Below are 12,483 nucleotides of genomic sequence, written 5' to 3'. Positions count from 1 at the left end.
CTTCTTGTTCTTTTTTTTTCTCATTTCATTCATCTTTCCCTACGTCCCTCTTCATCCCTCTTTCCCTTTCTTCCTCTCCACTGACAGACATTGACGAGTGTGAGAGAAACCCCCTGTTGTGTCGTGGAGGCACCTGCCTAAACACAGAGGGAAGCTATGAGTGTGACTGTCCCACCGGACACTCGCTCAGCAACGATGGATCTGCCTGTGAAGGTAGGTCATTCATCACACAGCACACACACACACACACACACACAAAAGCTAGTGTACCTGAAAACTCACACAGTTTCCCACAGTAAAGCTTGGTTTTGACGTTGATGTTGCCTCTTTTTGATCTTTTTATCCATCAATACTGTGAGATTCAACACACCGCTGTACATTGTATATAATGCCTAATTCTTTGTACTTGTTCGCTGCTCCTGTCAGATGTGAACGAATGCCAGCTGAGTGACAACTTGTGCAAGAATGGCAAGTGTATCAACATGCAGGGAACCTACCAGTGCTCCTGTGACACCGGTTACCAGGCAACACCGGACCGACAGGGCTGCGTGGGTGAGTGAAACAAACTTAATTCCAAAAGCATTTACACAAATATTCAGGAAATTAAATTCATTGATCTTTTTGTGCACTGACACTTTGCCCGGTGTTATTCCAAATCTTAACGAGCCCAAACTTTCATTTGGACCTTTCTTTCGCAGATATCGATGAATGCACCATTATGAACGGAGGCTGCGAAACCCACTGCACCAACTCAGAGGGCAGCTATGAGTGCAGCTGTAGTGAGGGCTACGCTCTCATGCCTGACCTCAGGACCTGTTCAGGTATTAACACACATTATTTAGTCAATTCACTGAAAATGCAACAATGTCACAATAAGATGAGCTTTCCATCATGTCACATATTTTCCCGTGAAAATATTTTTTTTGTCTGATCATCTAAATGAACCCTGAAATGTATTTCAACTGTTTCTTTAAGATATTGACGAGTGCGAGGAGACTCCAGACATCTGTGATGGAGGCCAGTGCACCAACATCCCTGGGGAATACCGCTGTCTGTGTTACGACGGTTTCATGGCCTCTATGGACATGAGAACATGTATCGGTGAGAGGATAAAAACATAACCCAGACTTTAATGAAACCCTGTCATTTGTCACAGTGTATATGTCTTTTCTTTCTACTACCCTTCCTTGTATTGTTTTGTCAACAACTTTTTCTCTCTAATACACTCATTTATTACAGTCAACCTCTCTCACCTGACCCGTGGGACTTCCTGTGTCAGTCTCATTTTCTGTCAATGTCATTTCTTGAGGCCAGGGAGCTCACGTATAATCTGTGTCTGTCTGTCCCCGTCTGTCTGACCAGACGTGAACGAGTGTGACTTGAACCCAAACATCTGTCTCCACGGTGACTGCGAGAACACCAAAGGCTCCTTCATCTGCCACTGTCAGCTGGGATACTTTGTCAAGAAGGGATCCACTGGCTGCACAGGTACACACACACACATAGACAGACACGCGCACACACACACACACACACACACACACACACACACACACACACACACACACACACACACACACACACACAAACATCTTGCTGAGCTGCCGCTGAGAGGTCTGAGCCTCTGTGTCCATATCTGACTTGACCTGTGAGACAGTTCACTCATGCATACAGAAGTTCCAGGTCTTGAATTTTAAAGAGGATCATTTATTCATGACACACCTCTTATAGAATTTAAAAAAAAAACTATCTGCTAAGCAAAAAGCAACATTTTTGCCACTCCTCTCATGCCATTAATACAGGAGCATTTAACAAAAAACAAACACACACACACACACACACACACACACACACACACACACACACACACACACACACACACACACACACACACACACACACACACACACACTATATGATGCAATACTCTTTATACTCTTTTTTTATTGTTTTGTTTATTTTTCAAAGTGAAGAAGCTATTACAAAACTATGTGTTATTGCCTTGTTTCTGTGCTAAATGATTTCCAAATCCTTACAGATGTTGATGAGTGTGAGATCGGGGCGCATAACTGCGACATGCATGCTGCCTGCATCAACGTGCCTGGAAGCTTTAAATGTCGCTGTCGAGACGGCTGGACGGGAGACGGCCTCAAGTGTGTGGGTGAGTACCTTTCTCAGGAATCTATCTATGACAGAATAAAGACACAGCATTGTCTTTTATTGCCAAGAATATCCGATTGGTTGAGTTCTGTCAATTTGTCTTTTATTTCTTATTCCTTTTCTCTTCCTACAGATCAGGATGAATGCTCTGCAGAGGACCACAACTGCAACCCCAATGCTGACTGCCTCAACACACCAGGGTCCTACAGGTGTACATGCAAGGAGGGCTTCAATGGAGACGGATTTTCTTGCTCTGGTTAGACGGCTGAAACTTTAAAAAAAATCAATACTAATGGAACACTTCTACCAGACAGTGAGTTTAAAATGCACTGCGGTTCTGTTCTATTTTCAGACATGGACGAGTGTGCAGATAACGTGAACCTGTGTGAGAACGGGCAGTGTCTGAATGCTCCAGGCGGCTACCGCTGCGAGTGTGAGATGGGCTTCACTCCTACGGAAGACAGCAAGGCCTGTCAAGGTGCTGCACTTACTCTGTGGCATATTATTCTATACTTTTTTACTGTTTTATTTATTTTTAATTCAGGTTCCTAACATTTTCTTTCTTTCTCTCTCTCTCTCTCTCTCTCTCTCTCTCTCTCTCTCTCTCTCTCTCTCTGTCACCTATGCCACAGACATTGATGAATGTAATTTCCAGAACATCTGTGTGTTTGGAACGTGCCAGAACCTTCCAGGGATGTTCCGCTGTGTGTGTGATGATGGTTACGAGCTGGACCGCAGTGGAGGAAACTGCACTGGTCAGTGGAGCACTCCTTTACCGTACATCTGAAATCACTTCAAATTCAAATAGAGAAAATAAAATAAATATCATCCTCCTTCCATTTATCATGCTATAGCATTCAGAATTATTTGACCAAGATATGCAAAAATGCATCGATTAATAGACATACATTTATTCTCTCAATTGCTAATTCTTTTGAATAATCCTCAATTAGTCTATAACATTGACGAAATTTCCAAATCATTAAAAGTAGTAAAATTCCTTTTGCTCCCTGTACTTACATCAGTGTATACGCTTATATCTTTGTACATCTGAGAGAGACGTGTCATCTGGTGTGTGTTATTGAGCTGCTGTGTGTCACTGTGTGCTTTAGACATCAACGAGTGCGCGGACCCTGTAAATTGCATCAACGGACTGTGTGTGAACACTCCGGGGAGCTACCTGTGTAACTGCCCAGCTGACTTTGAGCTCAACCCCACTGGAGTGGGCTGCGTGGGTGAGTCACATTCGAGGCTGGCAGGTTTAAATGTGGAGCAAGGCTCAAATAGGACCACTCATTTTAAAATGGAACTATATCACAGGATTAATAGAAACTGTACGAGATGTCGTCTTGTTCACTAAAAGCCACACCACGAGGCAAATTTGTATAATTTATTTAAAAGTTTCCTACTGTGTGGGTGTAAGTGTGAGTGTACTACTTTAAAAGTACAGTTATCAAATATTGATGAAATGCATCTTCCTTCTTCAACATAATATGGATTTAAAATCAGGTGAGTAAAATACCAATTTAGGAAATAAAATCAGTACAATGCATCAGTATTTTGAGAACATAGTGACAAGATACAACTTCCCTTCAAAACTGAACCATTGCTGAAAGATGACAAATCACAAGCTAACCCCTCTTTATTTCCTCCCTTTATTCATGAGTTGATATTTGTCCTTCTTAGATATCCGTGTTGGCAACTGCTTCCTGGATATCCTGGCGCGTGGCGACGGAGGAATCTCCTGCAGTGCAGAGATCGGAGTGGGCGTGACCCGAGCTTCCTGTTGCTGCTCCCTGGGAGGAGCCTGGGGAAACCCGTGTGAACTCTGCCCCGCCGCTAACTCTAGTATGCACCAATCGGATCAATGACCTATAATTAAAATACTTTTAGATTAAGATTTGTATTCTTCCCAGTATTAAATAGAAAAGTAACTGGCTGTATGTAATTGTCTTGTCTGTAGCGGAATACAAGACGCTTTGTCCAGGAGGAGAGGGATTCAGACCCAACCCCATCACTGTTATCCTGGAAGGTAAACCATCCAGCCTTCTCTGTTTCTCAGTCCTGTGTAGATATAACAACTGCAGCTGAGGCCGCTCTAGCAGCAAAAGACTAAACTTTGACTTCCGATTTCCGATTTAAAAAAAAAATTAAAACTAACCCAAAATCAATATGTTAGTGACATTTCTGGATCTAACGGTTTGAATAATTCTCTAGATATCGATGAGTGCCAGGAATTGCCAGGTCTCTGCCAGGGTGGAAACTGTGTTAACACCTTTGGTAGTTTCCAATGTGAGTGTCCAGCAGGCTACTACCTCAACGAGGAGACTCGCATCTGTGAGGGTAAGAACTGAAAGATGAATTACACCAAATTAGTTATTTTTCCTAAAACTGTATTGATATATACATCACCTATAAGGACAATTCAACAACCTGCTCTCATTTCATGTATTTTAATTATCTGCCTTCATATCTTCATGTGTAGATATCGATGAGTGCACAACCCACATTGGGATCTGTGGACCTGGTACCTGCTACAACACTCTGGGCAACTACACCTGTGTGTGTCCTCCTGAATACATGCAGGTCAATGGAGGAAACAACTGCATGGGTGAGGAAATCTTTTCTCTCATTATGTCTTCTAAAAAATAAACTTAAAAAGTACATCATATGTAGAACAATTGTGTAGTGCTGGCTCTGGGTTTTTGTTTTCACTGGATTGACTGTCTCACTCCTTGGACCGCAGACATGAGGAAGAGTGTGTGTTACCGTAACTTCAACGACACGTGTGAGAACGAGTTGTCTTTCAACATGACCAAGAAGATGTGCTGCTGCGCCTACAACGTTGGCAAAGCCTGGAACAAGCCGTGTGAAGCCTGTCCGACTCCTGCTACCTGTGAGTGTTAAGAAATAGATGGAAACATTCTAAAACTACTGTTACAACCATGGATGTACGAGTACTTTTTATCACCGTCACTGAGTGTCTCCTGTCGTGTCTCCTGTCGTGTCTCTTTCAGCTGAGTACCAGTTACTGTGTGGTAACCAGGCTCCGGGCTTCATCATTGACATACACACGGGCAAACCAATTGGTAAGGTCATTACAAAGTCAAAACTGGTGCAATACACTACCAATGCGCCACAAGCACAAGGTCTAGTTTGCATTATAACATTCTGTGGTTTTGTTGTGTGCAGATATTGACGAGTGCAGGGAGATTCCTGGTATCTGCGCCAACGGAGTGTGTATCAACCAGATTGGGAGCTTCCGCTGTGAATGTCCGATGGGCTTCAGCTACAACAACATCCTGCTAATCTGTGAAGGTAAAATGCAGGCCTCAAGTACAGAGTGACTCTCTACCTGTAAAACAAGGACACAAACATACACAAGCTTTTTACTTGTCTCCTCTTTTGAGGAGTATATACTGCACAAACACTTACCACCTTTTCACACACTAAATCACACAAACACACTCGCACAGTCACATATGCGCGCACACGCACACGCACACACACACACGCACACACACACACACACACACAGACACACACACACACACACACACACACACACACATAAATACAGTTACACTCACTCACTGGCCAAGAGGCACTTATACAAGCAGTCCACTCAGCGGAGTTAATGCTGCCTTTTCCCACTTGAATTATGCCCTTGTAAAGACAAGTCTAGTGGCTCTGAAGCACCTGCCTGGACCTTCAATCATCCAGACTGTCTGAACTGTACCAGAGCCAAAATGGAGCCGTAGTGTTTTCTCCCCCGCTGGCCACAAGCTGACTGGCGGCTCTGACCAGACAGTTATGGAGCCTTTGATTGATGTCCGCTGTTTCTCTCTTTCTTCCTCCTGTGTAGATATTGATGAGTGTAACAGTGGGGACAACCTGTGCCAACGCAACGCCAACTGCATCAACATTCCAGGCAGCTACCGTTGCGAGTGCTCGCCAGGCTTCAAACTGTCACCCAGCGGGGCCTGTGTGGGTGAGTCCAGCCTGTTTTACAGGCTTTTCTGGGGTCTCCAACCCTAAAATACCAGTGAGATGAACAAATAGACTGACTCTGGTAATGTGATGTCAGGGAAAGGACATGGAAGTGAAAATAATAACATTTAAGTAAGACATCATCTCATTTGCAACCTTTTATTTTTAAATTTTCTGATTTACATACAGTATACTGTAAATGAGTATTTAAAAAATATATCATTATTATATGTTCATATTGGTAATATATGTTTCTCTGTCAGACCGGAATGAGTGCCAAGAGATTCCTAACGTGTGCAGCCATGGAGAGTGCATTGATACGCAGGGAAGCTATCGTTGTCTTTGCCACAATGGCTTCAAGGCTACTTCTGACCAGACCATGTGCATGGGTGAGAAGCTAATCCTAAATCCTATAGTAATTATTCACACAGCACCGTGTTGCATGTTATCCTGCGGTGTAAGTCAATAGTAGCCAAGTAACACATGTGTTTGTATTTAAGATATCGATGAGTGTGACAGACAGCCTTGTGGTAATGGTACCTGTAAGAACACCGTGGGATCATACAACTGCCTCTGCTTCCCTGGCTTCGAGCTCACACACAACAACGACTGCATGGGTAAGGGTCATTTACTTTGGTGCTTTACAAAGGTCAGAAGCAGTTATTGTTTTCCTTTAAAAGGTCCCAGCTTTGACGCAGGTTGAGATGTCAGATTCTTAAAGATTACAACCATAAATTCTGATCAAATAAAAACATGTCGCCCCCCTCTGCGGCAGTATTACATTTGGACAGGCATCAAATAAAAAGTAAGACGTACAATTTGGCCGTGTTTAGACTTTTCTTTGGCTTTAGACGGGAAATACATCAGACTGTATTTGAAAATGTGTGTCTGAATTTTGGCGGTGTAACAAAGAAAATGACTCACACAAGCCAGCTTTTTCAAAGACTGCCGACGCCAGGAAAAACATTTCTACAATGGTGTATTTTTTTTTTCTCTGTTGCTGGCGGAGCTTGATGACAGATACCCAGAATCAGAGGAATGTCTAGAGAGTCCTTAACCTTTCAACGTTTACTTCACAGACATAGACGAGTGCAGCGCTCTCCAGGGCCAGGTGTGCAGGAACGGACAGTGTATCAATGGACTGGGCTCCTTCCAGTGTCTCTGCCACGAGGGTTACGAGAACACTCAGGATGGGAAGAACTGTGTGGGTAAGTCAGTGAAGAAAGAGCATGGTGGAGTTATTGAGAGACTTTCATACAGTGCAGCTTGTCTGACATACACAGACAACGCGTTTCCTGATTTGTACAAATTTTACCCACATTTTTTCCCACAGACATCAACGAGTGTGTGAGTCTGCCTGGCACTTGCTCTCCGGGAACCTGTCAGAATCTGGATGGGTCTTTCAGATGTATCTGCCCTCCTGGCTATGAGGTGCAAAATGACCAGTGTATAGGTAAAGCACACACACACACACACACACACACACACAGCCATCTGCTCTAACACACACACATAAATACACCAGAAATCCCCCTAACGCCCGTCACCCTCCCTTCCCAGATATCAACGAGTGTGAGGTGGAGCCCAACATCTGCCAGTTTGGCACCTGCACCAACACCCCCGGCAGCTTCCAATGCACCTGCCAGCCGGGCTTTGTGCTCTCTGACAACAAACGGCGTTGCTACGGTGAGTGAAGCTGTTATTTAACAAAGATTTCATTTACCAAGGTGCTAGAGGAGATTCCTGTCTTTGTGTGTCCCAACCATATACAGGGATCTACAGTAAAAAAAAACGAAAACATATTGAATAATTTTTTCTTTGTCTTATGGCAGATACCAGAGAGAGCTTCTGTTTCACCAAATTCGAGGCGGGCAAGTGCTCCGTCCCCAAAGCTTTCAACACCACCAAGGCCAAGTGCTGCTGCAGCAAGATGCCTGGCGAGGGCTGGGGACTTCCCTGTGAGCTGTGCCCACGAGAGAGCAACGGTGTGTAACACAGACACACTCAGAGCTTTCATTAACGCAGTTGTAAAATAATAAGATAATGAAGCTGACCTTTTTTTCTTTTCTTTTTTCTTTCTTGGTGTGTATCCAGCTGCTTTCAACACTCTGTGTCCGTACGGCCTTGGAGCTCTGCCTGGACCGGGCGACGCTCGGGAGGGTGAGCGCTACAAAATACATCTAATCTAAATTAGTGGCCAATCGTGGAGGCCTTTTTATGTGTTTTACAAAAAATATATGCTAATTTTCTTTTCGCCTCTCCAGATATGAACGAGTGTTTGGATAACCCAGGCATCTGCCAGAATGGCATCTGCATCAACACAGACGGTTCGTTCCGCTGTGAATGCCCCTTCGGATACAACCTGGATTACACTGGAGTCAACTGTGTTGGTGAGACCCTACGTCAAATAAAAGTGAACAATCTGCAACATTTTCCGATAATGAATTCTTTATAGCCCTGGAATCAAAGGACCAGAGCTGGATATTTTAAGTATTAATTATGAAACAACAAAATCAACGTTTGCCAGAATTCCTTTTAGGAAATGTGACCTTGGGGCCTTTATCGCCATGTGTCAGAATGTGTCAAAAGTCACCCAGCTCCGATGCTAGTTTCCTTACAGCTGCTTTTTCCTGTGTTGCAGCCTGATTTCTTTTTTCAGACATTTAAGGTGCTAATGAGTGCTTTATAAATCTCAGGTACCATATAAATGTGTCATTGGTTTTAATTGCCTCCTTTATCTGTCCACGCGCCCTGTTTTCCCCAGACACTGACGAGTGCTCCATCGGAAACCCATGTGGAAATGGAACCTGCACCAATGTGGTTGGAGGTTTTGAGTGTTCCTGCCAGGAGGGCTTCGAGCCTGGATCCATGATGACATGTGAAGGTCAGTCATCCGTCACAATAAATGAAATATTTACACTGGTAAAAAAATGTTAAATGACAATCAATGTCAATAAATTCTCTTTGAATCTTCTCTATTGACTCCAGACATCAACGAGTGCTCCCAGAATCCTCTGCTGTGTGCCTTCCGGTGTGTTAACACCTTTGGCTCCTATGAGTGTATGTGTCCTGGTGGCTACGTGCTGCGCGATGACCTACGCATGTGCAGAGGTGAATATGCACAAAGGATAGCTTTGCTGTTTGCAAATGTCATGTTGTATGTGTGACTCCTGTCAGCTTTTATTTGTCCCTCTGTGTGCCATAGTCATTCTGTGAAACCACTGAAACAGGATTTAATAGTTTTGGTTTTAGCTAGCTGTTGTGGTTTTTACTTATTGCCCATCTCTTTTATGTGCCTCACCAGACCAAGACGAGTGCTCTGAGGGTTTGGATGACTGTGACTCCAAGGGCATGACCTGTAAGAACCTGATTGGTACCTTTATGTGTATCTGCCCTCCCGGCATGCAGCGCAGACCGGATGGAGAGGGATGCATGGGTGAGTAACAAAATGTTTCAGGTCTGCCTCAGTCTCTCTTCACCCAATATCTGATCTGTTGTTACTGTGTTTAATCTTCTTCTTCTGCACTCTCTACACTTGCAGACCTCAACGAGTGTCGCGCCAAGCCGGGCATCTGTAAGAACGGGCGCTGTACCAACACAGTGGGGAGCTACCGCTGCGAGTGCAACGACGGTTTCGAGCCAAGCTCCACGGCAACTGAATGCATTGGTAAGATCGCTTTCTGCCAAGGAACATGTTGTTAGGACAAGACATCATCGCTGAAATGTGTGCTTATACTACATTAGGTTGAATAATTGCATTCTGCCCTTTTGTCATCCTTTACCTTCAGACAACCGAAAGGGCTACTGTTTCCAAGAGGTCCTGCAGACAATGTGCCAGCAGTCATCCACCAACAGGAACAGCGTGACCAAGTCGGAGTGCTGCTGTAACACGGGCCGGGGCTGGGGGTCACAGTGTGAGCTCTGCCCGCTGCCTGGCACCGTACAGTACAAGAAGATGTGCCCACTCGGACCCGGCTACACCACGGATGGTAGAGGTGAGTAGCACCTTAGTTAGCACAGTAATTCATACAGAGTGATATTATTAGTATTATCAGGGTAAACACTTTTAACAAGACCCTTTTTTGTCCTTTTTTGGGGAAAATTTGGAAGTGAAACCAAGTTGTGGCACATCAAGTTAAATGCACCCTCTAGATGTCAGCTCACACTGGTGTCATAAAAACACTTATAATAAGACTGGGAGCTCTTTGTTGAACTATACGTGCTTGGCAGTGTTTGATCCAGACCACTTCTCTTAAATGTTTCCGTTCTTCCAGACATCAACGAGTGCCAGGTGATGCCACAGCTGTGTAAGAACGGTCAGTGCATCAACACCATCGGATCCTTCCGCTGTCACTGTAACGTGGGCTACAAGACTGACTACACGTCCACCTCCTGCATCGGTATGGCTGATCTCTGTCCTGTTTTTTCAGCATTTTTATCGATACGACTGGTTGTAGTCTACAAAGATTTTTCCAAAGCATTCCTGTCCGTTTTCCTAATCTTATCTCGTTTGCATATTTCAGATACGGATGAGTGCGCTCTGTCTCCGAAGCCCTGCAACTTCCTGTGTAAGAACACAGAGGGCAGCTACCTCTGCTCCTGCCCTAGAGGGTACAACCTACAGCCAGACGGAAAGACTTGCAAAGGTAAGTGGACTCTTTAATGGTTTACTGATGCTAGGATCTTTGTGATAAATACAACATATTACTTCTACTGTTGCCCTCAACAAATCAGCACCCTAGGCACTGTTTATTACTATGATTGTATGTTACAAATTAAACATAATTTGCATATGATTTTTATATACTTTAAGGCTTCATGCCTCTGGGTAGTTTGCATTTGATGGACATCTTTCTTCTCTCCTTCTCAGATCTTGATGAATGTTCAACCAAGCAGCACAATTGCCAGTTCCTCTGTGTCAACACCATTGGAGGCTTCACCTGCAAGTGTCCTCCTGGCTTCACACAGCACCAGACCGCCTGTATCGGTGAGCACAAGACAGGGAGAAGATCAAGGTGACCATGCAAGTGGGAAAAGTCACCTTTAATATATATATATATATGCCTCTCTCTCTTTACAGACAATAACGAGTGCTCCGCTCAGAACAACGGGTGTGGTTCCCGGGCCTCTTGTGTCAACACGCCCGGTAGCTTCAACTGTGAATGCTCTAAAGGTTTCTCCTTGGACGGAACGGGCATGGAGTGTGAGGGTGAGGGGACACAGTAATCTTAACATTTAAATAAAAGTAGTGTGCGTGGGGGAAGGTCTCTCGCATAGCATCCGAAAGGGTTCTGCTGAGCTGATTTGGATCGAGGTGGTTGAGGGGGCCCTAAGTTTTGCTGGTGTTGCTTCTGAAAATGAGAAAATGACAAGCCTTTGTTTTCATTTTCCTCAGATGTGGATGAGTGTGGCAGTAACCACCGCTGTCAGCACGGCTGTCAGAACATGCTGGGCGGATTCCGCTGTGGCTGTCCGCAGGGCTACGTGCAGCACTACCAGTGGAACCAGTGCGTGGGTGAGTCACACTCAGTCAGTCCGTGAAGTTTTCATGTTCATAGTAATGGACATCAAGGAACACAGATATAAACAAAATACAATTATAAAGGACCTAGGTAACTCATTACGTTCTTTCAATGGATTAGTTGGATCTAATAGGATCTGAGTGTATTTGACACTAAAATAGCTGTTTAGGTTGACTGTTCCATAGAAGGAGACACTTTTAGATTATCATCCTGATTTATAAAAATATCCGGATGATCATAGCATGTTGGTTTATAGCAATTTGTAATTATTTGTAAAAGTAGCTTGATACAATACTTGAAATGATGTGAATTACAATATGAAACCGGATGTAATTATATGAAAACATTTGTACCAGAAGTAATGTACTAAGAGAATTTTAAAAGCAAGTTTCTACTTAAATTATCTATCAAGCCAATCATCTTATGGCGATATTGGCAATAGTGCTAAAATACTATCCTTATCAACATTGTCACAATCCACTCACTTATTGTCTGTTTATGTCTCTTCCCTGTGCAGATGAAAACGAGTGTCAGGGAGCATCGATGTGCGGCTCTGCCTCCTGCTACAACACACTGGGCAGCTTCAAGTGTGTGTGTCCCTCTGGTTTTGACTTTGAGCAGGGTGCCGGTGGCTGCCAAGACGTGAATGAATGTGGCGCGGGCAGCAACCCTGTATCTACGGCTGCTCCAACACCGATGGAGGCTACCTGTGTGGCTGTCCTGGAGGTTTCTTCAGAGCAGGACAGGGTGAGGGGAGCACGGAATAAAGCATTCATTTGAGCTACTGAAATTTAACTTTTTTTCCCCCTCA

The 12,483-nt window shown here is 44.1% G+C and overlaps 1 protein-coding gene across 1 annotated transcript in view; it reads left to right on the top strand.

Moving 5' to 3' along the window:
- The window catches only part of fbn2b (fibrillin 2b), a 68,531-nt gene that overhangs the window by 52,754 nt on the left and 3,294 nt on the right, over positions 1-12,483 (top strand). Inside the window, 38 exon segments of the mRNA XM_080033112.1 lie at positions 88-213; positions 427-552; positions 699-821; positions 976-1,101; positions 1,363-1,488; positions 2,039-2,161; positions 2,294-2,416; positions 2,513-2,638; positions 2,793-2,915; positions 3,273-3,395; positions 3,847-4,008; positions 4,124-4,192; positions 4,378-4,503; positions 4,646-4,771; positions 4,907-5,056; positions 5,178-5,249; positions 5,353-5,478; positions 6,026-6,151; positions 6,414-6,539; positions 6,651-6,767; positions 7,230-7,358; positions 7,484-7,603; positions 7,711-7,836; positions 7,983-8,135; positions 8,245-8,310; positions 8,415-8,540; positions 8,915-9,034; positions 9,139-9,261; positions 9,455-9,586; positions 9,692-9,817; positions 9,939-10,145; positions 10,425-10,550; positions 10,674-10,796; positions 11,021-11,137; positions 11,231-11,359; positions 11,546-11,665; positions 12,190-12,336; positions 12,339-12,419. Coding sequence (XP_079889238.1) covers positions 88-213; positions 427-552; positions 699-821; positions 976-1,101; positions 1,363-1,488; positions 2,039-2,161; positions 2,294-2,416; positions 2,513-2,638; positions 2,793-2,915; positions 3,273-3,395; positions 3,847-4,008; positions 4,124-4,192; positions 4,378-4,503; positions 4,646-4,771; positions 4,907-5,056; positions 5,178-5,249; positions 5,353-5,478; positions 6,026-6,151; positions 6,414-6,539; positions 6,651-6,767; positions 7,230-7,358; positions 7,484-7,603; positions 7,711-7,836; positions 7,983-8,135; positions 8,245-8,310; positions 8,415-8,540; positions 8,915-9,034; positions 9,139-9,261; positions 9,455-9,586; positions 9,692-9,817; positions 9,939-10,145; positions 10,425-10,550; positions 10,674-10,796; positions 11,021-11,137; positions 11,231-11,359; positions 11,546-11,665; positions 12,190-12,336; positions 12,339-12,419 — 4,716 coding nt within the window.

This window comes from Ammodytes marinus (genome assembly GCF_949987685.1).
Source record: "Ammodytes marinus genome assembly, chromosome: 8".
In the NCBI taxonomy this organism is placed as follows: Eukaryota; Metazoa; Chordata; class Actinopteri; order Uranoscopiformes; family Ammodytidae; genus Ammodytes; species Ammodytes marinus.
The sequence above is the reverse complement of the archived record's forward strand: the minus strand, read 5'-3'. Positions and strand labels throughout refer to the sequence as shown.